Source organism: Canis lupus, chromosome 23, assembly GCF_003254725.2.
Source record: "Canis lupus dingo isolate Sandy chromosome 23, ASM325472v2, whole genome shotgun sequence".
Taxonomy (NCBI): domain Eukaryota; kingdom Metazoa; phylum Chordata; class Mammalia; order Carnivora; family Canidae; genus Canis; species Canis lupus.
Genome location: NC_064265.1, coordinates 8,127,498 through 8,154,539, shown reverse-complemented (window position 1 = coordinate 8,154,539; position 27,042 = coordinate 8,127,498). Strand labels below are relative to the sequence as shown.

The 27,042-nt window shown below is 47.2% G+C and overlaps 2 protein-coding genes and 1 long non-coding RNA gene across 13 annotated transcripts in view; 1 reads left to right on the top strand and 2 right to left on the bottom strand.

Annotated features, from left to right (window-relative positions):
• The window catches only part of SLC22A14 (solute carrier family 22 member 14), a 29,533-nt gene extending 29,396 nt beyond the window's left edge, over positions 1-137 (bottom strand). For 9 of the 10 annotated variants that reach the window (XR_007405199.1, XR_007405198.1, XM_025461280.2 and 6 more), the window contains exon 1: positions 72-132. Coding sequence is in view for 7 of the 10 variants with exons in the window: in XM_025461280.2 (XP_025317065.1) it covers positions 72-82 (11 nt within the window). In the remaining 3 variants the exon portion in view is untranslated. Of the gene's footprint in view, positions 1-71 lie in introns of all 10 variants that reach the window. The other variant, XM_025461277.3, reaches the window with a different exon arrangement.
• On the top strand, positions 44-15,157 carry LOC125753418 (uncharacterized). Of its 2 annotated transcripts, none has more exons than XR_007405201.1 (3): positions 44-114; positions 4,590-4,881; positions 14,225-15,157. It is a non-coding gene; the product is annotated as an uncharacterized LOC125753418 (long non-coding RNA). The 2 variants fall into 2 exon arrangements; XR_007405200.1 differs by lacking the exon at positions 44-114 and adding an exon at positions 167-1,442.
• On the bottom strand, positions 14,992-26,593 carry SLC22A13 (solute carrier family 22 member 13). The gene is made up of 10 exons (XM_025461284.3): positions 25,770-26,593; positions 18,929-19,032; positions 18,526-18,680; positions 18,140-18,308; positions 17,830-17,950; positions 17,644-17,738; positions 17,249-17,463; positions 16,941-17,049; positions 16,168-16,383; positions 14,992-15,966 (listed from the first exon to the last, which is right to left on the bottom strand). The coding sequence occupies exons 1-10, from the start codon at positions 26,145-26,147 to the stop codon at positions 15,873-15,875; spliced, it is 1,656 nt and encodes a 551-aa protein (XP_025317069.1). The 5' UTR covers positions 26,148-26,593; the 3' UTR covers positions 14,992-15,872.
• Between the last annotated feature and the right edge of the window lie 449 nt (positions 26,594-27,042).

The following is a 27,042-nucleotide window of genomic DNA, read 5'->3' as shown; positions in this document are numbered from 1 at the left end:
GCCACCTTCCATACCCCCGCCCCAGTCCCTCCTCCTTGGAGATAGGACCACAAGCCAGAGCCAGGGCCCACCTGACCACCATCCAGCCCCAGCCAGACCCTGGGAAGCAGAACAGTTGGGTTCTATTGGTGACTGGGGATTAGTGTCACAATGGGACGGGGAGGTCCTTGGGGTGAGGAGGAATGGTGAGGAGCAGCATTCTATTCCAGGGGCATGTCCAGCCTCATACCCTAGAGACAGAATGGGGCCAGGTGGTTTGGGAAGATCTCCACAAGCGCCAGCCCTAGGCCTCTGGGCAGATGGTTCTGGCACCTGGAGCACCTGCCGTCCCCATACCTTGGGGGAGGCTGTCTCACTTGCCCATCCCTGCGTCCCATGCCCAAAGGCAGGGGATGGGGAGGAGAGTCAGGGGAGCCCAGCTGCCCTCAGACCTGAGAACAGAGGCAGAAGCAGAGTGGAGGCCTGAGAGTAGAGGTCTCAGATTCAGTGGTGGGAAGTTTGGGGAGCCCCCCTAGGATGATTTCTCCTTTCCCTGAAAGGAGGTAGGAGAAAGGGAGCTATGCAGAGCAAAGGGTAGGAAGAGCCTTGGTGGAGGTTGGCAAATCAGCTCACTAAAAAAAGCTGGCAGGAAGGCTGGGCACCGTAAAGCCCAGTAGGAGACTGGTGGCCAGGAATTCACGGAAGAAGCCGGCCGGGGGTGTGACCCTGGCAGTGACCAGCAGTCTGGGGTGCAGGGAGCAGGAAAGCAGACAGTCAGGCTCATTGGCTGCCGTGGTTTTGCTAGCTGGGCGCAACTAGAGTGGCAGGGTTAGGGAGTAGGCTTTGGCAAGAGGGAGAGATAGTGTCTGGGTCTCAGTAGACATGGAAACGATGGCTTACATACCCTAATAGGAGCAGAGAGGCCGGAGGTGGAGAGAGACTCCCAAAGTCAGCAGCCCAGGTGCCTCATTTAGATTGAGGATGGTGCTATGGTGTGAACGTGTATCCCCCAAATTTATATATTGATATCCTAGCCCTCAACGTGATGGTATTTGGAGATGGGTCTTTGGGAGGTGATTCAGTTTAGAACGGGGTGCGTGAATTAGAGTGCTTCATTTCTTGACTTACAAGCCAGGGATTGTTGAGATTTTGGAGGTGGGCATGTATTTTCCCAAGATGACAGCAGGAGCTGGGGTGGAAGGGGCAGCCCTTCCCTGGAAGGGAAGCAGGTAGTTTCAGGTGAATGAGGCAATGTGAGCTGGAAGTCAGGAAAAGGAGGTTTCTGCCAGAGGGAGGGGCCCCAGTGGCAGAGCAGCAGCAGCAGCCAGGAGCAGGAGGCACTCAGGCTGTATGGGAAGAGCCCAGGGGCCCAGAGGAAGAGGCGGGAGACGGGCACCCTTCTGTGAAGGGCTGAAGACATGGGGGCTTCTTCTGGTTTTGTGGCAGTAGTTCGAGATGCAGAGGTGAGAGCATGGTACAGAGCCAGGTCAGGGAGAGAAGAGCAGGGCTCCCTAGGATTTGGACATTCACATGGGGACACAGGCCACAGTGCAGTGTCTTGGTCTCTGAGATCTCTCTGCGGAGGGCAGGCACAGAGCTGTGCCCCACCCCGGGGTGTAGTTCGGGGGTGGGATACCGATCAGGTAGGTGTTCCTCTTATTCCCTCCAGTCCATGGCCATCTCTCCATTGAATCATCTGATAAGACGAGGTGGTCAGCGTGTGCAGTTGAGCTCATGGTCATGATGCCCTGCCTTGTTTCTCTGCTCTTGCTTTTGCCCTCTTCCAACACATTCTACAGAAATAGGCTGACTTTCATAATACAGATCTTATCAGGGCCACTCCCTTGCTTAAAAAAAAAAAAAAAAAAGACAATCTACTCTTCTAATTGCTCTGAGAACGAAGTTCAAAATTTTTTTTTTTTAAGGTATTTATTTATTTATTTATGATAGTCACAGAGAGAGAGAGAGGCAGAGACACAGGCAGAGGGAGAAGCAGGCTCCATGCACCAGGAGCCCGATGTGGGATTCGATCCCGGGTCTCCAGGATCGCGCCCTGGGCCAAAGGCAGGCGCCAAACCGCTGTGCCATCCAGGGATCCCCGAAGTTCAAAATTAAACATGTGTGGCCTGAGTGTGCCTTCTCAAGCTCCCAGAGCTCCGACTGGCTACGGCACATGCCTGTTACTGGTCTTCTCCCCAGTGCACTTGTGCATCCCCTGCCTGCCTGCTCTTCATCTGGCCTGGACCTCCTTCTCCCTCCAGATACCTGTCCTTGGTGGGGGGCCTTCCAGGCCAGGGAGGGGTGATTTAATAGCTGCAGATGAATTGTGTGTTTCTGGGTCCAGTATGCTCCCCAAGGTGGGGCAGTGGGTGAGTGGGACGGCCAGTGAGGCAAGCCCAGAGTGTGTAAGTCAGGGTCATGCTCCAGGACTCAGCCCCGAGATATGGGGGTGTGGGGTGGGGGTACGAGTTGACACTCCTTTCCTATCTCCTTGGACCTTGGGAGCAGACCAATACAGCCCTTTGCCTTTCACATTTGAGATTAGAATCCTTGAGAATTTGTATAGAGGGACCTATGAAATCATCCACTCTAAAATGGAAAGCCATGTAGCAGGCTCCTGTCGCTAAGGCCCGAGAGGTGAGCCCTGCGCTAGCCTCCATACAGCTAACCGTAATGATTCCACTGCTAGTGTGTCTCCCAGATCGGGGCTTTTCTCTGATCAACAGTCTATGGAGAATTGCCATGGTCCAGGCTCACTGGAAATGTCCTGGTCATGTCAGACCCCCTTTGTCACGCTCCTCAGGGTAGGGTTAAAATCAGGCTTGCGGGATCCCTGGGTGGCGCAGCGGTTTAGCGCCTGCCTTTGGCCCAGGGCGCGATCCTGGAGACCCGGGATCGAATCCCATGTCGGGCTCCTGGTGCATGGAGCCTGCTTCTCCCTCTGCCTGTGACTCTGCCTCTCTCCTTCTCTCTCTCTGTGTGTGACTATCATAAATAAATAAAAATTAAAAAAAATAAAAAATAAAAAAAATAAAATAAAATCAGGCTTGCATATCTTCCCCACTTTGAGGTCTCAGGGTCTCAGCTGCTGCCTCCTGTCAGCAACTGCTAAAAGACATTTCCCATTTAAACAAAACAAACCACAGGGCACTGAACACAAAGAAAAATCTTTCCCCCAACAGACCACAATCCCTAAAAAAAAAAAAAAAAAAAAAAAAAATTCCCAAAGACCTGCCCAAAGGCAATAAGTGAACCTTTGTATTTATGCTTGTGTCCTAACAGATGTGTTCAAGTCTCCTTATAGGAAAGGGAATCATTTTGCTTCAAAAGGATATGAGTGTCCACATTTAGAGAAAATGGCCTCTGGCTTTGAACTGGCTACTTTCCACGCAGGATGTTTTCAAAAACAGGCTTAAGTTTAACCTGAGTGCCACACCATGCCACGAAAGACATTCTAGTGTCCCCAGTTGGGGACTTTAGCTTGGCATTCCATGATTGGGTACAAAGTAGGAAGCCAAATAGAACTTTTCCCCATCACTTCAAAGCTGAGTGTGTGAGTAATAAATACCCATGTATTTGGAAGAGGTGCTGGACACTTTCATGCCATATTCACAAAGACAGTGAAACTAGCCCGTCACCTACCGCCCCCTCCAGCCTCTAGAGGAGAAGGTGAGTGGGAGAGAGGGTGGGAAGGTAAGACAAACTATGCGGAATGCAGTGCTGGGAGCAGGAGATGAAGAGGGGCCTGAGAGGTCAGTTGGGAGTATGTTGCTCAGATGCGGGAACGACCAGGGGTCCTGGGAGCACCAAAATGAGAGATCCACCGGAATGTCCCCATGGGAGAGCTAACTATTAGAAGCCTGCCAGGGTGCGCTCACTGATGATTAGCCAGTACAAGCCGCCAGCAGCAGCTACGTAAAAAAAAAAGGCTGCTCCCCTCACCCCTCCCCCGTAAGAGCCCTGCAGGAGCCAGAAGCCGAAGAGGAGGGGGAGAGGGAGGAGGGAGGCAAGGAGAGGCACACCCAACCTCCCAACCTTCTTTCTTTGCCTGCTGCTGGTCCCTGGGCCACACATTAGGTGTGAGCTGAGCACAGGGCAGGGGATGGAGGATCTTTGAAGAGAATGCAAGACTGAAGCTTTGATTTGGAGGAGAGGGTGTCTTCTCTCAGCAGGATCAAATGTCTTGTGGGACCCCTGATGTGATTTGGAGTTTGGGGCCAGAGAGTGAATGGCCAAGAAAGAATTCTTGACATGTTTTTGGTGCAAAAAAATGGTGATTTTATTAAAGCACAGTGATAGGAACCATGGGCAGAAAGGGCTGCATTCTAAGTGTGGGGAGTGACTGATTATATAGGGTTTTTGTATCCTGTGGAGGGGAGAGGTGATGTTAGGGCTCCAGGAAATTGAGTCTATAGGTGTCTAGAGGTCTGTTTATTCTCAAGGTTGTGTTTTTCTTTTTCTTTTTTTAAATCAATTTATTTATTTTAGAGAGAGAGAGAGAGAGTCTCAAGCAGACTCCGTACTGAGCACAGAGCCTGATGTGGGGCTGATCTCACGATTCTGAGATCATGACTTTTTTTTTTAAAGATTTATTTACTTATTTATGACAGACATAGAGAGAGAGAGGCAGAGACACAGGCAGAAGGAGAAGCAGGCTCCATGCAGGGATCCCGACGTGGGACTCGATCCGGGGTCTCCAGGATCAGGCCCTGGACTGAAGGCAGCAATAAACCGCTGAGCCACCCAGGGATCCCCTGAGATCATGACTTGAGCAGAAATCAAGAGTCAGACGTCTAGCTGATGGCACCACCAGGACACCCCAAGATTGTGTTCTTGTAAATCATTAAGACAGTTAACAAACTGATGGAATTTGATGTCCTTCATGACTGTGATCTTTATCAGGTAACCATTTGTTTTTTTCCTTCCTTTGTTCTTGGGCATTCCTGAGTGCTTGAGAAATGTCACATATATCTTACTTCCATCTTGCAGGGGAGAGTGGTGTGCCTTGCCTTTTGTTATCATTTCCTTCCCCTGAACAATTTTGACACCTAAATCTTTAATGCTATTGAAGGCGCAAGGTCTCATCTTCTGTAGCTTCTTCCTGCTAAATAGGGATGTGGAGATGTTCCTACATATGAGTCAACACTGATCAGCTAGGAAACGTATAGGGGAGTTTGGAAGGCAGAGACAGGGATGCCTGGGTGGCTCAGTGGTTGAGCATCTGCCTTTGGCTCAGGGCTTGATCCCAAGGCCCTGGGATTGAGTCCCACATTGGGCTCCCTGCAGGGAGCCTGCTTCTCCCTCTGCCTACGTCTCTGCCTCTCTCACTATGTCTCTCATGAATAAATAAATTTTTTGTATATATTTTTTTATTGGAGTTCGATTTGCCAACATATAGCATAACACCCAGTGCTCATCCTGTCAAGTGCCCCCCTCAGTGCCCGTCACCCAGTCACCCCATCCCCCCACCAACTTTCCTTTCCCCTACCCTTTGTTCGTTTCCCAGAGTTAGGTGTCTCTCATGTTCTGTGACCCGCACTGATATTTCCCACTCATTTTCTCTCCTTTCCCCTTTACTCCCTTTCACTATTTTTTATATTCCCCAAATGAATGAGACCATATAATGTTTGTCCTTCTCCGATTGACTTACTTCACTCAGCATAATACCCTCCAGGTCCATCCACGTTGAAGCAAATGGTGGGTATTTGTCATTTCTAATGGCTGAGGAATATTCCATTGTATACATAGACCACATCTTCTTTATCCACTCATCTTTCGATGGACACCGAGGCTCCTTCCACAGTTTGGCTACTGTGGACATTGCTGCTAGAAACATCGGGGTGCAGGTGTCCCGGCGTTTCACTGCATCTGTATCTTTGGGGTAAATCCCCAGCAGCGCAGGTCTATTTTTAACTCTCTGAGGAACCTCCACACAGTTTTCCAGAGTGGCTGCACCAGTTCACATTCCTACCAACAGTGCAGGAGGGTTCCCCTTTCTCCACGTCCTCTCCAACATTTGTGGTTTCCTGCCTTGTTAATTTTCCCCATTCTCACTGGTGTGAGGTGGTATCTCATTGTGGTTTTGATTTGTATTTCCCTGATGGCAAGTGATGCGGAGCATTTTCTCATGTGCTTGTTGGCCATGTCTTTTTTTTTTTTTTTAAATATTTTATTTATTTATTTAGGATAGTCACAGAGAGAGAGAGAGAGAGAGAGGCAGAGACACAGGCAGAGGGAGAAGCAGGCTCCATGCACCGGGAGCCCGACGTGGGATTCGATCCGGGGTCTCCAGGATCGCGCCCTGGGTCAAAGGCAGGCGCCAAACCGCTGCGCCACCCAGGGATCCCTTGTTGGCCATGTCTATGTCTTCCTCTGTGAGATTTCTGTTCCTGATCTTAGGGGAAAGGCTCCCAGTGCTTCCCCATTGAGAATGGTATTTGCTGTGGGCTTTTCGTAGATGGCTTTTAAGATGCTGAGGAATGTTCCCTCTATCCCTACACTCTGAAGAGTTTTGATCAGGAATGGATGCTGTATTTTGTCAAATGCTTTCTCTGCATCTATTGAGAGGATCATATGGTTCTTTTTTTTCTCTTGTTGATATGATCTATCATGCTGATTGCTTTAGAGTGGTGAACCAGCCTTGCATCCCGGGGATAAATCCCACTTGGTCATGGTGAATAATCTTCCTAATGTGCTGTTGGATCCTATTGGCTAGTATCTTGTTGAGAATTTTTGCATCTGTGTTCATCAGGGATATTGGTCTATAATTGTCCTTTTTGGTGGGGTCTTTGTCTGGTTTTGGAATTAAGGTGATGCTGGCCTCATAGAACAAGTTTGGGAATATTCCATCCTTTTCTATCTTTCAGAACAGCTTTAGTGGAATAGCTATTGTTTCTTCTACAAACATTTGATAGAATTCCCCTGGGAAGCCATCTGGCCCGGGAGTTTTGTGTCTTGGGAGGTTTTTGATGATGGCTTCAATTTCCTCCCTGGCTATTTGCCTGTTCAGGTTTTCTATTTCTTCTTGTTCCAGTTTTGGTAGTTTGTGGTTTTCCAGAAATGTGTCCATTTCTTCTAGATTGCCTAATCTATTGGCATATAGCTGCTCATAATATGTTTTTAAAATTGTTTGTATTTCCTTGGTATTGTTGGTGATCTCTCCTTTTTCGTTCGTGATTTTATAGAGTATTTCTTTTTTTTGGTAGTCCTGTGACATTTTTATGATAATCTGGGATGTGTATACACAGCATTCTCTTTTAATAATGGCACATGTACCTCCTTGTGCTGCTGTTAGGACATTCACAAAAGTACAAAGGCACATTAGTTTGTTCACTGTTGTCCTGTGAAGGAGGTACAGGTTTTATTCTAGATATACGAGTCCAGCAGAAGTGCCCCACTAGCTGTCCTGCAGTGAGAATACATAATATGATCTGAAATGGACCTTTCCATTTTGGATTTAAGTCCCCTGCTCTATCTATCTGACTTCCAGATAAATAAATCATGTCTCCTGGACTTACATGGGGTGACCTTGCAGTTATAGTTAAATCAGGTTTTGGGCCTGATACATGTGATCAGTATATTTATTAAGTAACTTATAATATAATATATAATAACTCAAAAGGGCTGAGTCCTAGAGATGGTTTTGAAGCACTCCTCATCCTGAGAAGTCCTGTTGGTAAGAGTGTAATCCAGTTTTCCTGGGCCTCTAGACTAAGTTTAGAAAGCTGTTGCTTTGGAGTGCCTGAATGGCTCAGTGCTTGAGTATCTGCTTTTGGCTCAGGTCATGATCCTGGAGTCCTAGGATCAAGCCCCTACATTGGGGCTCCCTGCTTAGTGGGGAGTCTACTTCTCCCTCTCTCTGCATCAAATAAATAAATAAAACCTTAAAAAAAAAAGAAGGGGATCCCTGGGTGGCGCAGCGGTTTGGCGCCTGCCTTTGGCCCAGGGTGCGATCCTGGAGACCCTGGATCGAATCCCACGTCGGGCTCCCGGTGCATGGAGCCTGCTTCTCCCTCTGCCTATGTCTCTGCCTCTCTCTCTCTCTCTCTGTGTGACTATCATAAATAAATAAAAATTAAAAAAAAAAAGAAGAAGAAGAAGAAAGAAAGCTGTTGTATTAAAGTATGGTTAGCTTTCTCTACCTTTCCAGAGGATTGTGGAGCCAGGTTGAATGTACAAAATATTTAATTTTTAAAGCTTGTGCTATTAGTTGAGTTATTTGCACAGTAAAACAAGGACTGTTGGGGCACCTGGGTGGCTCAGTTAGTTAAGTGTCTGCCTTTGGCTCTAGTTGTGATCCCAGGGCCTGGGATCGAGTCCCATTTCTAGTTCTCTGCTCAGCAGGGAATCTGCTTCTCCCTTGGCACCCACCCCACCCCCCTCATGCTCTCTCTCTCAAATAAATAAATCTTAAAGAAAAACAAAACAAAACAAAACAAAAAAACCCAAGGACCATTGTTATTTTGAATGGATCGTGGAAGACCAAATCTAGGAATAATTTCTTGCAGCAAAACTTTGGTCACTTCTGTGGTTCTTTCAGTTTTACAAGAAAGGGCCTCTATCCATCCAGTGAAAGTATCAACAAACACTAGTAGGAATTCATAGCCTTTGCAAGGAGGCATTTGTGTGAAATCAAGCTGTTAGTCCTCTCCTGGATAAATTCCATGCCTTCAGACCGGTTTCAAAAGGGGAGGACAGGGCTGACTGTGCCATTTGGATTTACTTGTACATGAGCAATACAGGATTGGCAGACATTTTATTGTAGTTGTTAAATTTACTCCATTAAATATATTTTTAATTAAATGTTCTAAAGCACTTTGGCTCAAATGAGTAGCCTGGTGTAAACCCTGTACTACCTTACATTGGTTATTTTTGGGTCTAAAAATAATAATAAGCCAGTCCTGTGTATTTTTTTTAATATCCTGATTCCTGGGGTAAGTGAATTTCTTGGTCTGAATAGACCAGAGTTATGTACTTTATTGGAGTTAAGACTGTAAGACTTAACATTTGTTTATTTTGTGCTGCCTGCTTGGCTACACAGTCTGTCGAATTGTTTCCTTTAGAGTCTTTTTTTTTTTTTTAAGATTTTATTTATTTATTCATGAGAGACACACAGAGAGGCAGAGATGTAGGCAGAGGGAGAAGCAGGCTCCCTGCAGGGAGCCCAATGTGGGACTCAATCCCAGGGCCTTGGGATCATGCCCTGAGCCAAAGGCAGATGCTCAACCGCTGAGCCACCCAAGCTTCCCTGTTGCCTTTAGATTCTAAGGTCATATTCTTTTGAGGTCCTTGGAGGCGGATCATAGCTACCTCCTTAGGTAAGTGTACACCTCAAGAAGAGTAAGAATTTCAGGCCCATATTTGATTGGGGAGTTATGGCTTGATAATAATCCTCTTTCCTTCCAAATTGTCTCATGGGCATGTTGCACCAGAAAAGTATAAACAATAATTTTGAGGCCTTTTGCCAATTGAAGAGCACAGGTAGGTATTATTAATTCAGGCTTTTGAGTAGAAGTATTCATTGGAGGCGTTTTTGCCTCAATGATTTTAGTTTAACTATAGCATATCTGACTTTTCTCTCTCCTTATCCATGAAGCTACTGCCATCAGTAAACCAACAGTCGTCTATATTTTCAATAGGGGAATCTTTTATTTATTTATTTTTGAAGATTTTATTTATTTATTCATGAGAGACACAGAGAGCGAGGCAGAGACACAGGCAGAAGGAGAAGCAGGCTCCCAGCGGGGAGCCTGTTGTGGGACTCCATCCCAGGGCCCTGGAATCATGACCTGAGCCAAAATCAGACTCTCAACCACTGAGCCACCCAGGCATCCCAACAGGGGAATCTTTTAAATTTGGTCTGCTGGAATAAATAAAATTGATAATCCCTGAGCAGTCATGTTCTAGCATAGAAGGATGATGGTCAGATGCAGGCATAAGTGTAGCCAGGTTTAGGGACACCTGGGTAGCTCAGCAGTTGAGCGTCTGCCTTCGGCTCAGGGCATGATCCTGGAGTCAGGGGATCGAGTCCCATATCGGGCTCCCTGTGGGGAGCCTGCTTTTCCCTCTGCCTGTGTCTCTGCCTCTATGTGTCTCTCATGAATAAATAAAATCTTTAAAAGAAAGAAGTATAGCTAGCTTCAAAGTTTGACAAGTTTAAGTACTATTTCAGGTCTGCCTAAAAGCATAGCCTGGTATTTAGTGAGTTAGCCTCCTGTCATCCATTGGTACCTTTGGTCTCCAGAACACTTTGGACCTGATGTAGAGTCATTACTGTCAAAGATTTTCCCATAGCAAGTTCAGAAGCTTCTTCCACCAGGAGGGCTATTGCAGCCACTGTTCAAAGACAAGCCAGCAACCCCTGTGCTATGTTATTGAGTTACTTTGAAAAATAGCCCATCATTCGTTTTTCATTTCCTAATTTCAGGGCAAGAACTCCGGAAGCTCGTCCCTGTTTTTCTGCTATGTATAAAGTGAAAGGTTTTTCTAAATTTGGTAAAGCCAAAGCTGGGGCTAACAAAAGCTTTGCTTTTAATGTTTGAAAGGCTGTCTGCTGGGCTTTAGTCCAGAGTAAAGGTACTTCATCAAGGCCTTTAATTGAATCATACAATGTTCTGGCTAAGAGCTCAAATCCAGGAATCCACAGGCAGCAAAAACCTGTCCCACCTAGGAATATACAAGGGGTCCAGGATCTAATATAGCCTTTTTCCTGTCAGTAGACAGGGTACAGTGACCTGGTGTTAGCTCATATCCCAAATATTGTACTTTCAGTTTAGATATTTGCACCTTTTTAGGGGATACATGGTACCCTCTGTCTGCCAGGAAACTAATTTATAGAACTGCCATTAATTTATAGAACTTGTTTTATGGAGCTAAGATTAGAATATCAACCACATTTTTTTAAAGGATTTTATTTATTTGACACACAGAGAGAGCACAAGTAGGCAGAGTGGCCGGCAGAGGGAGAGGGAGAAGCAGGCTCCCCACCGAGCAGGGAGCCTTGATGTGGACTTGATTCCAGGACCCTGAGATCATGACCTGAGCTGAAGGCAGATACTTAATCAACTGAGCCACCCAGTTGATAAGGCACCTTATCAACTACATATTAAACTGTAGTCCCTTGAGGCAGGGAAATATCATGGAGGTCTTTGCTAAGCACAGCTGAACAAGTGAGGTTTGCCTCTAACTCCCTTCAGTAAGACTGTCCAAGTTCATGGAGTAGCATGTGGGAGAGGCCCATTCAAAGGCAAATAGTGGCTCCCTTTACTTACTTGGAGGGATGCAAAAGAAGGTGTCTTTTTTTTTTTTTTAAGAATTTATTTATTTATTCATGAGAGACACAGAGAGAGAGGCAGAGACATAGGCAGAGGGAGAAGCAGAGGGAGAAGCAGGCTCCTTGCAGGGAGCCCCATGCAGGACTTGATCCCAGGACTCCAGGATCACGCCCTTAGCCGAAGGCAGATGTTCAACCACTGAACCACCCAGGTGCCCCAAGAAGGCATCTTTTAAGTCAAGTACTGTAAATCAGTTGCCATTACCAGGGGACCTGGGTGAGAATAGTATATGGATTTGTCACTATGGGATGAATAGGTACAATGGCTTCATTTATAGCTCTTAGTTCTTGTACCATTCAGTATTTCCCATTTGGCTTTTTTACCGGTAGAATTGGAGTGCTGTAAAGAGATTGACAAGGCTTTAAAATACCCTGTTTAGGAAACTTAGCAGTATGCAGTTGTAACCCAGCCTTTGCCTCAGGTTTTGAAGGGTTCTATTTTTTATGAGGTATAGTAGCTGGGTCCTTTAAGGTCACTTTAACTGGTTGTGCTTTAAGAGCCCTTCCTGGGACATCATAATCCTAGACCTATGGGATTGACTTTCTTCCAGATATTAGAAGGGATGTCAGGCTAAGGCTTTACTTCTCCAGGTGTTAAAGAGACCAAGCCACCCCCTCCCTTTAAGAACAGACCTGCTTCCTAGTTTACACATGAAGTCTCGTCCAAATAATGAAGTGGGACAAAACTGAAGGACTACAAAAACATGAGTGATCAATTGACTTCTATAGCTACAGGGTAGAATCATTGTCTGGTGGCACATGTTAGTTTCTCTTCTCTGCCAACGATCGATCTTATGGCTGGAAAGACAATTAAGGCCAGAATGCTGAATGAGAACAGAGCAACTGGCTCCTGTAGCAATAAGGAAATTGATAAACTCACCTTTTACATTCAGGTTAACCTGGGGCTCAGGCAGCTTGATGTCAAAGCGAGTCCGACTAGCCTCAGGGCCCTGTCACACCAGATCCTCTGGTTCCTGCTCTTGGGTGGGGAATTGGGTTCCTTTCTTCCCCTCTCTCTGGAGTTGAGGACAGTTTCTCTTCCAATGTCCTTTTTTCTGACAGACAGGACATGGCCCTGGTGGAGAGCCTTTGTTTGGACAGCCTTCACTCCAATGTCCAATTTGGCCACACCTGTAGTGCGGTGTCTTACCTGGTCCTGAGTATGATACGGACTTTTTCTTCATGGTCCTAATTTAGGACCATGAAGTACCTGGTTGGTCCGGTGTTGTGGGGAATCTGCAATAGCACCAACCAATAGTTGAGTCTGTATTTCAGCTCACTGGTCCTTTTCCTGCTGTAAGGCCATATCTCTATTATTAAAGACTCCAGTAGTGGGGCACCTGGGTGGCTCAGTCGGTTAAGCGTCTGCCTTAGCTTAGGTCATGATCCCAGGGTCCTGGGATGGAGCCCTGCATCAGGCTCCCTGCTCAGCAGGGAGTCTGCTTCTCCCTCTACCCCTTCCCCTTGCTTGTGCACTGTCTCTCTCTCTCTCACTTGCTCACACACTCTCTCAAATAAAAAAAAAAATTAAAGACTCCAGTAGCTGCCTCTAATACTCACTAGGTGGGGGTTTGAGGTCCTAAAACCATTTTAGTCAGTTTTGGCATATGTGAGGCACCAATTGACTTATAAAGTGTATGTTAGTATAGTTGTTCCCTCGGGTAAGATTGGGTTCAGATTTGTATATTTATGGATGGCTTCCATTAAACAACCCTGAAATAGAGCTGGATTCTCATTGGCTCCTTGAGTAATTTCCTGATTTTTATCAAAATGTATTGGTTTAGACAATACTTTCTTTTTTCCTTCTATTAAACAGGCAATCATATGGTCTCACTTTTCCCTTTCCTGTCTATCTGCTTGGTAATTCCAGTGAGGTTCAGGATTGGAAATAGCAATGCCTCCTACCAGATAACGATCTCTATCTCTGGCTGCTAGTTCATCGGCAAACTCTCAAGTTCCTGCCCAGATATAGTTCTTTTCCTCAGGGGTGCAACAATGAGATAATATGAAGGATATATCTTTCCAGGTCAAATCAAACATAATAGATAATTGTTAGAAGCCCCCAATAAATTTAGAAGGGTTTTCAGAATATTGTCCTATTGTTTTATCTGAGCCAGGTCTGCCATGGAGAATGGAACGTGGACTTTGTGCCCGTTTCTCCATTGGCAACCTCTCCAAAAGGATGCAATCCAGATTTAGGTGGAAGTCCTAGAAGATAGGGAGTTCTGCTCCTGGTAAGTCCAGCTGGGCTAGGAGGAGAGGCATGTTGAGGTTTATAAGGAGGAGGGATAATAATAGAGCCGGTGTTCCCTTTGTTTGGATTGGTCAGTGATTCCTCCAGTAGCCCAGATTTTTTAGGAGGAATGGGCCTACTTAGACAATCATCATCAAATATGTCCTGAGGGGAGGTTATTAAATTGATTGGTGGTTAGACACATTCTGCAAGAGGTCCTCAGGTTCTGATCCTAATTCAGGACCATGAAGGCCTGGCATAGGGTATCTCAATCCATATGCCCTGTTTTCTGCAGAAGAGATCTAATGGATAGATTGTATTGAAGTATAATGGGCCAGTTTTCCTCAATTCCTAAGGAGTACTGAGGCTATGCAATGTTATAGAAGATCAGTTTTCTCTTTCATAAATCTTGTAATCCAAATTGATTCCAGTGGATTATAAGGCATCCCAAAGAATAATCCTTGGGGACTGAAGAAGATCCCATGTTCTTAGAAAAGTAGAAAAGTCCATTATCAAAAATTACCCCCTCCCATCTCCCAGGTAGTGTCCCACACGGGACATGTCAGAGGTTCCTGATATCAGAGTGACCAGAGGTGTCCCTCTACAAAGTTGCTATGAACAGCACCTTGCCTTGTAGGAGAGATACTGACATTTCTTCCTGCTTCCCCATTGCATCCTAGGCTACGAATGGGTGCTGGTGAATGGACCAAAATGCCATGCCATGAAGAACCCACCATTTTTAATCCACGGAAAACACTAAGAAAAGTTTTACAAGGGGGAAATGACCCAATTTTGTAATTTAAGTAGTTAGTAGGGGACACTGACAGAATAAAGATAGAAATTCACCATGATCTAAGTGACATTCCAACAGGTGTGCTTCCCTAGGAAATGGTCCCCAGTTGTGTTTTAATCAAATTGGGTACTGGTTTCAGCCAGCTCTGAGCAGAGTTCTCGCAACCAAAAGCAGCTACACCAGAAATGTCTAGAGAATCACATTAGACCAATGAAGAGGAAACCTCACATGGCAGTCTTTCAACTGGCAGCCATCCTAGAGACTTCAGTGGCTGTCCTGTGCTGAAGAAAGATCATGTTGTATAAGGACAGAAACAAAGGGAAGGCATCAAGTTTTTGGGTCTTATTACCATTCTGACCAATGTACTAACTTCTAGCCAAAAGGCAATCTTTCTCCTCCCCATAGAGTAGCCACAGGCTAGAGGATTGCAGCCTCAGTAATGAATGTGAAAGTGTTCCAATAAGACAATACTCCTTGAAAAGCCCCTGAAATGAAAGTAAAGGGAGAGCAAGAAGAGGTATTCACTGGGTTTGCACAAGGCTCAGAGTCCAGATGAGAAGCCTCAAGCTGCACACTGGGCACCAAAATGATATAATTTGGAGTTTGGGTCCAAGAGCAAGTGACCAAGAAAGAATTCTTGAGACGTTTTCAGTGCAAACAAAGGTGATTTTATTAAAGCACAGCAAGAGGACCCGTGGGCAGAAAAGGCTGAGGTCTAAGCATGAGGAATGACTGATTACATAGGGTTTCTTATCCAATGGAAGAATATGTGACATTACGGCTCCAGGAAATTGAGTCTATAGGTTTATATATAAACTATATAACTATAGTTACATGACTATTCTCCAGATTGTGCTTTTCTTGTAAAAACTGTGATCTATTATCAGGTGACCATTTGCCTTTTCCTTCCTTCATTCTTGGTCAGTCTTGAGGGCCTGAGCAATGTCACAAATATCCCACTTTCATCTTTGGGGGAGGGGAGATGTGGAGTGTCAGTTTATCTTTTGCCCTCTGCTTGCCTTTTATTGTCTCATTAGCCCCACCCAAGCCTGGCCCAGCCACTAGAAGGAACTACAACCTTCTCCTCATCCACAGCCTTATCTCTCACTGGATAGATGTACACCGCAGCTTCAATTTTCTCTCCTTCTACTGCCACATCCTTGGAAAGGCTGTAAAGCATCTGCTCTGTTCTGAGCTTATCTGTTTTGAGAGCAGGGGGAGCCCAGATTGAGAAGAGCAGAGGAGCCATACTCTCACAAGACTGTCAGAGAACAAGTAAAGCCCAAGATATACCTAAGATCCTACCCCAGAACAGGGCTTGGGAGTATGCTGGGGTGGGGAAGTTGATGAGAAGCAACGAGAAGAGAGAAGCCCACCCGGATGCCTAGGGACTAAGCAGCCAGTGGCTGGCATGGGGACCAGGCCAGGGTGTGCTGCCTCTATCTGTGAGGCGGGGCTTGTGGGCAGGCCCCAGGCTTTTCCAGGGGGTGTTCAGGTAGCTTGCTACTGCTGCTACTCCAGCTCCAGAGACACAATCAGAAGTACGTACTGCTCACAAAAGTCACCCCTGGGCTGGAAGTGCTTTCTGAGGCCTCTGTTCCCTTTTCTGAAGGTGCTGACCCTGGAGGCCTAGAGGGAACAGGAGGCCATCACTGCCTGATCAGGAATTGAGCCCATGGCAGTATCCCTCACCACCCCTCCCCAGAGGATGGGGATCTGGCCCCAAGCTTGTCAGATGTCTGTGGCTCCTCAGGGCCCCATATTGGCTTCCAGGCAACAATAGACACCGTGAGGTAGAGGCCTGGGCTTCAGAAAAAGCAAGTAGCTCACCGTGGGTGGGGACCCTGGTCCAAGTCGCTGATGGTGTCCTTCAGGGGCTGGCCACGTGTCTCTGGCAGCAGAGCACAGAGTAAGCCTGCCCCAATGGGGAGGCTGCCATAGATGACCATAGGGAGGGCCGCCTGGTACTCGCCCAGCAGGATCACAAGAGGGGTAAGGATCCCTCCAATCCTTGAGAAGATGCCCATCAGCCCCATGCCCGTCTGCCTGGAGGAAGGTCAGTACAAGCTGAGCAGATCCAGCCAAGACTCCAGGCCACAGCTCCACCCCAGCTCTACCTTGGGAGAGCCCAGGCTCTCATTATGTCCCCACAGGCTCCCCAGGCTCACCCAGCCCAGTCAGCCTCTGTTCTCTGCTTCTGCACACTAACTGCTCATAGTCCAGCTGGGTGCCATGCTTCTTCCACCTCTAGGCTTTTCTGTTTGCTGCCTTCCTGCTCACCCACCAAGTCTCAAGCAAAAGTCTGTACCTCCCGACTATCCCCTCAGCTCCCCACCTGAGTGGTCCTCTTCTCAACCATTCATTCTTAGACTTCCTCCATATTTCAGTCTTGACAAAGCCAGGGCATGACCTACTCCTATATCTGTCCTCCACTGCCTAGGATGACATGGGGATTACATTGCTAGCTGCCCTGGACCCCACAAGCACTGCTGCCCCTGAGCCAGCCTCATAAGCTATCTATGGGATAGCAGTGAGGGCAGAGGAGGGATGGCCAAAATCAGGGTGTTGGGGCAGAGGAGCAGGAGCTGCCCAGCAGCCCTTACCGGATGATGGTGGGGAAGAGCTCAGCAGAGTATACGTAGGAGATGGTAAATCCAGAGGCCGTGGCAAATTTGCCCACCACGGCCAGCACGGTGACCACCACAGGCAGATCTAGTGGAGGATGCTGGTCAGCCAAGTGCAGGTAGACAGCCCCCTACCCTGGGTCCCACCCCTGCCCTGCCCTCCCAAACCTCCTGCTGCACCCGGACCCCAGGGCAGCCCTCACTCCTGGAAGGAATGCTATGGGCTTCTGGTAGCTTGCAGGGAGGTGGTTTGAGGGGTAAGGGTGTGGGAGAGCCAGGCCTGGTACCTGCTGGGACAAAGATGATGGCAATACACATGAGGCCACCCAGAACAAGACTGAGCATCTGACTCCACTTGCGGCCCAACCATTGCATCATGAAGATGCTGGAGTAGCGGGCGGGCACTTCAACTGCTCCGAAGATTAGCTGCGTCAGGTAGATATCCAGGCCAAAGTCACCAACTTGGAGGCTCAAGCCATAGTATCCCAGGCTGTCCACAAACCTACAAAGGGTCCAGGAATCCCTGTCACTGCTGGGTGATGAGATACCATTGCTCTCAGGGAGAGCCTGCCAGAGAGGGAGTCACACAGCCCATCCCTGACAGTCACCATGCCCCAGCTCCTGACACACCAGAGACACATGCAGGAGCCTCAGGGAGGGGCATGGACCCTGGTGTACTCACCAGACATAGCAGAGGATCAGGGTCATCTTCCAGAGCTGGGGGTGTCTGAACAGATCCAAGGCATTCCCCGAGGGGCCTGTCTTCTCTGCAACCAGCTGGGGGGAAGATGCACAGTGAGGGGCCAGGCAAAGAGTTCTGTACAGGCCAGATTCAGGGGCAGGGCTGAGTTCGGCCTGTAAGAAGTACCTGGCTCAGGAGCTCTGGAGAGAGTTTCCGCTTGTTGACAGAGGCCACCTTCTGGATCACTTGTCTCGCCTCCTCTACCCTCCCCTGGGTCAGAAGCCACCGTGCTGATTCTGGCAGAGCCCTGCATGTTGGAATGGCTGTGACGTTGGAGCCCCTTACTCCCCCAGAGGTGGTCCCAGCTGTTTCAGGGCACACTGAACCCCATACCCCTTGTGCTTTGGAGTGTGCTGTGAGGTGAACGTTAGTGTTGCACTCCAACCTCAGCACAGCTAGCCGGGGAGTGGCTTGCTCCTGGGAACTACCTCCTTACCAGAAGTAGAAGAAGAGCAGCAAGACAGGTGCAGTGCCAGCCATTTGGAAATGCCTCCAGTTTCGGATGCCATAGGCGAGTCCTGCCAGTGCCATCTCACCCACGGAGAAGGCGCACTGGGCCAGGACCACGGCTCGAGTCCTCCACAAGGGCCCCACCCACTCTGTAACTGTGTGAACAGATAGGCTGAGATTGGGCCAGCCCCTGCCCACCCCCTCCCTGTCACACCCTAGATCCCCCCTGGTAGCATGGGCCTCAGTCTCACTTGTGCATGGCCAGGTATGGGGGGACAGGTACCTAACAAGCCTCCCCAAACGTGGCCAGCTCAGACCCCAAGGCTTTGCCTCATGCCTCATGGCTCAAGGCTTCAGGACCTAGACACTCACGTAGGGTCACGTTGCTGAAGGTATACCCAGCGACAGCAGTGGCCACAGCAAAACGCAGGACCATGTAGAGCTCGAAGCTGGGCACAAAGGCTGTGCTCAGACCGAAGATGGCAAAGAGGAACAGCTGCACCAGGATAGTGGCCCTGCGGCCAATCCTAGAGTAACAAGGTAGGTTCATGAGGGAATTTCTTTGAGGAGAAGGAAGTAGGGGAGACCCAGCCCCACCCTGGGCTCTCTGTCTGACAGAGGACATATGGCCCTGCCCTGGGAGCTCTGTTTGAGGGAGAGGGGAACAGGGGCTCATCCTGGACACCAGGGAGGATCATGGGGGGTGGGAGTGGGGGAACCGTGCCAGGAACCTAGGAGCATGCTAGGTCAGGGCTGAGCTGGTCAGTGTTCTTACCAGTCACAGAGAGGCCCAAAGATTAGAGACCCAGCGAGGAGCCCGGCCATGTACACGGACTGTGAGGTCTCCTTCAGGTGCTTCCGATCACAAACCAGGTTGAACTGAGGCAGACACAGGCAGATATGAACCAGGGGCCGCTGACGGCAAGTCCTACTTACAAGCCTCTCAGGGAAGATGCTTGTGGTTCCCAAACTGTGTGCGAAGTCACCCCCAGGACACCAGAATAAATTCATGGGGCACAGAACAACACTTAACATTTTAAAGGGAAATATAGCAATACTCAACATCTGTCTGATATTACAAGAGTTACCAACTAAGGACAGTTCTGTTTCAACATGAGATCATGCTACATTCCTTTCAGCAATGTCATATCTATGTGAAGCTGTATTTTTGGCAGTTGTATTGACAAAAGAAGCAAGCACCATGTGGAGTGAAAAATGTTCAAGGATGGAGAAGTTATGTAGCTCCCAATAGGTACATATATCCTATTAGTAGGAGATGTATTTATTTAAAAATAAAAATACTCTCTTTCAGTTTATGTGTATTATTTTTTAAAACAGCTAGTAAGTTTTTAGAACATAATTAAGTTTTTTGGATCTAATTAGTTCATACATAAAACTGTTAGGTTTGTCTTTTGGGCTGAAGATGCCATGGTGAGTTACTGACACAGGATACAAAGTTTGGAACTTCTGACATACCACTAATTGCTACTGCCTGACAAATGGGGCCTCTTCCCGACAGCCAGGACACCCCTTGGACCTGCTTGGGCCTCTTCAAATTTTCTCATCTGGCTGCAAAATCTCCATGAAACTCTCATCATTCACAGGTGGGTGAGAATCCCAAGGAGCCCTCACACACTACTGGCAGAAGGAGATGGGGACAGAGGAACACACACATGGGTACAAGTGCGTGAGGGCCCTCACTCTCATGCACACTCAGAAGTGGGGCAACCCACCTGGAGACTCACAGAGAGAACCTGACCCGTGGCCTGAGAAACTGAGTGGAGCAAATACGCATGTCGGTATAACTCTGTACACACATAACTATTGCAGGTGCACACATAGGAAGCACATGTGACTGACCCCCACCTCCGCTGATCTGCAGGCCCCTGGGGGAGTTCTGGGCCCTCTGCACATAGCTCAGCTCCATGCTTCAATGTCTGTGGGGGGAACAGACACATGAGTTCTCCTCCACAGCTCATGGAGATAGCTTCACGATGACTAATGCCTTTTGAGGGCTCACTCTGTGTTGGGTAGTCTGCTAAATGCTTCACATGTGTTATCTAATTCTGACAACGATCCTTGATTTATTAATACACCCTCCTGAGGGAGGAGAGGTTATGCACATTATCATAGGTCTCACTGCTGGATGGCATTCCTTTTGTTCCAGAGAAACAGAGTGAAAGCTAAGAGAATGGGGTGCCTGAGTGGCTCAGTTGGTTAAGCATCTGCCTTTGGCTCAGGTCATGATCTCATGGTCCTGGGATTGAGTTCCACATCAGGCTCCCTGCTCAGTGGGGAGACTGCTTCTCCCTCTACCCTTTTCCCCTCCTTGTGCTCTCTCTCTCTCTCAAATAAATAAATAAAATCTAAAAAAATAATAATAATAAAAAGAAAGCTAAGAGGGCAGCCCGGGGTGTGATCCTGGAGACCTGGGATTGAATCCCACATCGGGCTCTCGCATGGAGACTGCTTCTCCCTCTGCCTGTGTCTCTGCTCTCTCTCTCTCTCTCTCTCTCTCTCTGTCTCTCATGAATAAATAAATAAGATCTTAAAAAAAAAGAAAGCTAAGAGAATATTTGCTGAATGAATCAGTAAATGAACTAATACAACTAGCCAACCATCATCAGTCAAAATAACTTTTAGCAAGAAATTAATGAGTCTAGGAGACATCATTGTGCTCATACTTCTGTTTCAAGAACAACTGTTAATTTTCAATAAGTGTCAAATGATTAACTGCTTGGCCCTGGAAATGAAGTGAGGCAAGACAGGGGATTTGAACTTATTCCACCCACTTCTAGTCTGTTTGGTTTTTGTGTAGTAACCACAGATTGCTTTTGGAGTTAGACACCCTTTAAAATAAATAATAAATAAAGGCCTGCTACTATCAGTCTCTGGAACCTGAACCAAGCAACTTTGTGTGACTCTGAGCCTGTTAATCCATCTGTTGGTGTCTTGGTTTCCCATGTACAAAATGGGGATAAAATATACTACCTAGTGTTCCCCAATAGGATTAAAGGAATTAACACATGTAACATGCTTATTAGCACAGTGGCTGTCACACAGGAAGCCCTCGGTAAATGTTAGCTGAGCAGAGGGTGCACTGGCTCCATGCTTAAGAAACTCAAGCTGGTGGCAGACATCTCAGACACACTGGGCTGTAGTGCTCTGAAGGCCTGGGTGCCAATCCAAGGGAATCCCCCAAGGCTGGTGCCCCTATTCACTGGCCACCACTCACTACCTCCTTATAGTTTCTATACCCCTTATTTCAATAAATCCTCATTCTAACCCCATAAAAGCTCCTTATGCCCACTGTGCAGTCACAGAGAGCATGGCTTGGTGATGTGCCAAGATGTGGTGATCGTGTTGCAGTTGGAACAGAGACAAGAGGCCTCCGCCCTTGGGATGCTAGCCATTAACCTCCCCAGCTGCAACACCCACAGTGGATGGTTCTACCTGGGGCCTGCCACAGAGACATACAGAATCTCACCCCCATTCTTGGTACACACCCATCACATCTTCCTGTTACAAAAGCTTTGGTGGCTCCCTTTGGTCTCTAGGAGAGAGCCCCAATTCCTCTGCTCTGTATCTAAGATGGTTTAAAAGTCAGCTCTTGTCAGTTTCCCAACCTCTTTGTATGCTGACATTCCTTGAACATGCCAAGCACTTTCATGCATCTAGTCCTAGAGATGGCTATTCTCTCTACTTACCCTTCCTTCCCATCCTTGCCCCTTCTCTGGTCCCAGGACAGATCACAGTATTGTTATTCACTTCAAGTCTATTTCCCTCCCTATACGTGGACAAGGCTGGGAGTCGTATTTTCTTTTACCAATGATGGGCACCCAGGAAATGCTGGGAGGTAGACTGAGAAGGAGAAATATACTCTGTTCTTTAAGAGCACACAGCCTATATGGCAATGTGCTTTTTCTTATCAAATTAGACCCAATTGAAGTTCAGTTTATGAAGCTGCTGGTTATAATAAGGAAAGTTGGGATGTCAGCTCAAAGAGAGTCCCGTGGATTCGTGTTGCAGAGCCCCTCCTCATAGATGGGAAACATGTAGATCTCACAACAGGATGCCTGGGTGGCTCAGTAGTTGAGTGTCTGCCTTTGGCTCAGGGTGTGATCCCGGGGTCCTAGGATCGAGTCCCATATCGGGTTCCCCACAGGGAGCCTGCTTCTCCCTCTGCCTATGTCTCTGTCTCTCTCTCTGTGTCTTGAACGAATGAATGAATGAATGAATGAAAAAGAAAGAAAGAAAGAAAGAAAGAAAGAAAGAAAGAAAGAAAGAAAAAAGAAAAGAAAAGAAAGGAAAGAAAAGAAAAGAAAAGAAGAAAAGAAAAGAAAAAAGAAAAGAAAGGAAAGGAAAGGAAAAGATCCCACACCAAAGTAGCCCTGGATGTGAAGTTGGAGTTATCATGTGATGCAGGACATAAAGTACCAAAGGATGTACATTCTCTTGGGAACTGAGGTCCTTGGGAGGATTAGAGCAGGAGAAGCATGGTAGGGAAGGGCAAGAGATCAACCACCTAACCCCAGTGCCAGCACACTCTAGGTTGATGATTAGAGACAAAGAGGGGAGCCCCAAATCCTCAGATAAGAATAAGGTGCCTCCCTCCTCTGACTGCTCCCTGTACAGTTAACACTCAGGGAGCTTTGGCTGAATAAAATGCACAACAGTACTGCACAGGGTGTGAATAGGGCTAGAGCTGGCTTCGTGCAGTCTGGAAATTTGCCTGGGCTTTAAGGATGATTATTTGGCCAGGTTGGCAGAGTTTGAGCACATGTGGAATTAGCACCCATAGCATCTGAGGACCAGTGGAGGCTGATCCTACCATGAGGGTGATGCTGGGGACATGGAGAGGCCAATGAGGACCAGACTGGGCTCTGTTTGGAGAGCTCCTAGGCTGCCTACACCACTGTGGGGCAGAATGAGGTGGAGGGTTAGGAGGAAGACAGACAGGACATATCTTCAGGCTGCAACAGTTCTGGGGTCACATTTTAAAAAGTGAATGCCTGGGGCACTTGTTTGGCTCAGTCAGTAGGGTGCGCAACTCTTGATCTTAAGGTTGTGAGTTTGAGCCCCACATTGGGTACAGGGATTACTTAAAAGTAAAAATATCTTTTAATAAATGTGAATGCCTCAAAACTGCATGGGATACCACTTCACACCAGTCAGAATGGCTAAAATTAACAAGTCAGGAAACGACAGATATTGGCAAGGATGTGGAGAAAGGGGAACCTTCTTACGCTGTTGGTAGGAATGCAAGCTGGTGCAGCCCCTCTGGAAAACAGTATGGAGGTTCCTCAAAAAGTTGAAGATAGAGCTATCCTATGACCCAGCAAATGAACTACTGGGCATTTACCCTAAAGATACAAATGTAGTGAAACGAAGGGACACCTGTACCCCAATGTTTTTTTTTTTTAATTTTAATTTATTTATGATAGTCACAGAGAGAGAGAGAGAGAGAGGCAGAGACACAGGCAGAGGGAGAAGCAGGCTCCATGCACCGGGAGCCCGATGTGGGATTCAATCCCGGGTATCCAGGATCGCACCCTGGGCCAAAGGCAGGCGCCAAACCGCTGCGCCACCCAGGGATCCCTACCCCAATGTTTATAGCAGCAATGACCACAACAGCCAAATTATGGAAAGAGCCCAGATGTCCATCAACAGATAAATGGATAAAAAAGATGTGGTATATATATATATATATCAATGGAGTATTACTCAGCTATCAAAAAGAATGAAATCTTGCCATTTGCAGTGATGTGGATAGAACTAGAGGGTATTATATTAAGTGAAATAAGTCAGTCAAAGACAATTATCATATGATCTCACTCATATGTGGAATTTAAGAAACAAAATAAAGGATCATAGGGGAAGAAAGGAAAAAATAAAACAAGATGAAATCAGAGAGGGAGACAAACCATAAGAGACTCTTGATCATAGGAAACAAACTAAGTGTTGCTGGAGGGGAGAGGGTAGGGAGATGGGGTAACCAGGTGATAGACAGTGGGGCATGTGATGTGGCATGTGATGTGATGAGCACTGGGTGTTATATAAGACTGATGAATCACTGAACTCTATCTCTGAAACCAATAATATATGTTCACTAATAGAATTTAAATAATTTTTTAATTCAAAAATAATTTTTTAAAATAATAATAATTAGGGATGCCTGAGTGGCTCAGCAGTTGAGCATCTGCCTTCAGCTTAAAGCATGATCCCAGGATCCGGGATCGAGTCCCATATCAGGCTCCTTGTGGGGAGCCTGCTTCTCCCTCTGCCTGTATCTCTGCCTCTCTCTCTCTCTCTCTGTCTCTCATGAATAAATAAATAAAATCTTTAAAATAATAATAATAATAATAATTAAAACATGCAAACACATTTGGTTAAAACACTGTCCTCTGAAAGCCTCTAAAAAGTAAATACTGGGATCCCTGGGTGGCGCAGCGGTTTGGCGCCTGCCTTTGGCCCAGGGCGTGATCCTGGAGACCCAGGATCGAATCCCACGTCGGGCTCCCGGTGCATGGAGCCTGCTTCTCCCTCTGCCTGTGTCTCTGCCTCTCTCTCTCTCTCTCTCTGTGACTATCATAAATTAAAATAAATAAATAAATAAATAAATAAATAAATAAATAAATAAATAAAAAATAAATAAAAAGTAAATACTTTTTTACTCACAGGGGAAAAAAAAATGAATGTTTAATCTCTGGACTCGATTCTCCTTTCCACAAAGGCTCAGTATTTGCCACCATCAAGGTGAGTTGTCCAGATACTCCAGCAATGCCCACATCTCAGGATTCTGTACCATCTTTCTGTGCTCTTTCCTGCTCCTGTAGGGACCTGAATGGGAGCCCAACTTCCACAATCAGCTCATTAGGTGGCCCTGACCAAATCATCTCCCTACTTTGTGTCTCAGCCTCAGCTTCTGGGAAGCAGCAGGGTGGCCAGGATGCTTCCAGAGAGCCTTACTTGCTCAGTTGGCTGGAATGGGAATCTGTTTATTTGCCTAGATCCTTCCTAAGAAAATGAGTTTAGCAGAGCAAATGCTATTATCTGCAGGACAAGTCCTAGATTCGGGGGCATCCTTAGGCGCCTTAGAGGGCAGGCAGGCATAGCCCTAGAGAGAGCAGCTGGTAGGCAGGAAACCCACATCAGACAAGCCAGAGGGCAGACAAGTGAATGGGCATACAGGAGGATAGGTAAGCAGGCAGACTGGGGCAGACTGAAAGACAAAAAGGCTAATGGAGAGACAGATGGGAACAATGGAAAGAGAGAAAGGCATAAAGACAGGAAAGCAGGAGGGGACAGGAAGAAAGGTAGGTAACTGGGCAGGCAGGCAGAGGGGAACGGACAAAAGGATGGATAAAGATGAACAGACAAATGGACAGACAGACCAGACAGAGAATATGGATAGATGGACCAACAGCCAGAGGACAAAGACAAAAGCAGGATGATTGGCAAAAAGAAAAAAAAAAGGCACACCAATGGTCAGTCATTCAGGCCTGGGTGCTTAAGGGGAGAACACAGAAGGGGCAACACAAGCAGCTGAGGGCAGAGGGTCAGACAGCGTTGCTGACCAACCTCAAACAGGCAGACAGGCAGAAGGGCAGCCCTACCTCATTCTGTAGGGACAGGGGCCCATGTTCAGGATACTCCCAGCCTGCCTCGCAGGGCTGCGTCTCATTGAAGCGGTGGCTGAGAATGTCCTCCAGGCTGGCATTGTCAGGAGGAGGCCGGAACATGAGGCAGGGCTCAGGACTGCCTGCAGCATCCAGGGGCACACTCAGTGTCAGCTGCTCGGCAGCACTCAGGTTCAAAGTATGGTTCTTGACCCAGGCCACTGAGCAGTAGTGGGCCTCATCCTGGATCATAAAGACTTGGGCAAACATGTAGAAAGCAGACAGGAAGTTGGGGATACTCAGCAGTATCAGCAGCCGTACTTGGAAGCGATTGAAGTCACCTATTTCGTCCAGGACCTGGACAAACTGAGCCATGTCTACCGGTCAGCCTGGGGCCACCAAACAGCTCTGCAGCTTGGCTTTGGGGCACTTGCTCCTGTGAGCAGTAATGACAACTGTGTTAATATTTAATCCAGCCTTGCCTGGCCCAACCTGTCACACTTCAACTTCCTGGCTGTAGCCTGGGAAGGATGAAAAACTAGTCCACTCTGGTTTACAGAATCCAAGGATGCTTTATTGCTAGTATGATGGACAGAAACATTATAAGAAGTACCTTCTCAGGCCCAGCACAGGAATGAGCTTTAGCCAAATGTTAAATAGTGCATGAGCAGACCCCTCCAATAACAACATCCTAAACAAGTCACTCCTGGCTCAAGTCCCTCCCATTACAATAGACTCCAAATTCTGAGAGTAGTTCCAACACTCAGAGGGACACAAAAGTCCCTTCTAGGGACCAGCCCAAATTAGACAATGGGGGTAAGTCAGGAGAAGAGCAAGGACACAGCCTGCATACTAACTTGGTCAGTAGCCCAATCTGGCCTCTTGATGCTGCTGATCTTATCTTTCTCCTAGGGGTCTCTGGGATGTGGTAAGGCAGCATGAAGGCCAAGAGACCTATCAAGGGCATAAATGCCTTTCCTTCTCAGTACCAAAGACAATCCAAGAGCACCCAACAATTACCAAAGAGCCAAGAGTTGCATTTTGAGCCCTACTCTAATCAAGGAAGAAACCATTAACACATTCTCATGATAAGGAACACGAAAGTTGCTGAAAGGTAGCTTCAATCACAATAGATAATTCAGTGATAACAGAGAAACACAGGACAAAGTCTCCCTCCACCACAACCTCACCTGTGGAAGCTGGAGTCAAAGTTGGGATGGGACGCCTGGTGGCTGGTAGGTCAGGATTCTTACAGGACTGGAGAATTATA

Coding starts and splice junctions, on each gene's coding strand:
- SLC22A13 (XM_025461284.3), bottom strand. CDS start 26,147: ATGGCTCAGTTTGTCCAGGTCCTGGACGAAATAGGTGACTTCAATCGC. Junction 17,951..18,139: donor CTGCTCTTCTTCTACTTCTG/GTAAGGAGGTAG, acceptor TCCAACATGCAG/GGCTCTGCCAGAATCAGCAC. Junction 17,050..17,248: donor CATCATCTTTGTCCCAGCAG/GTACCAGGCCTG, acceptor ATCCTCCACTAG/ATCTGCCTGTGGTGGTCACC.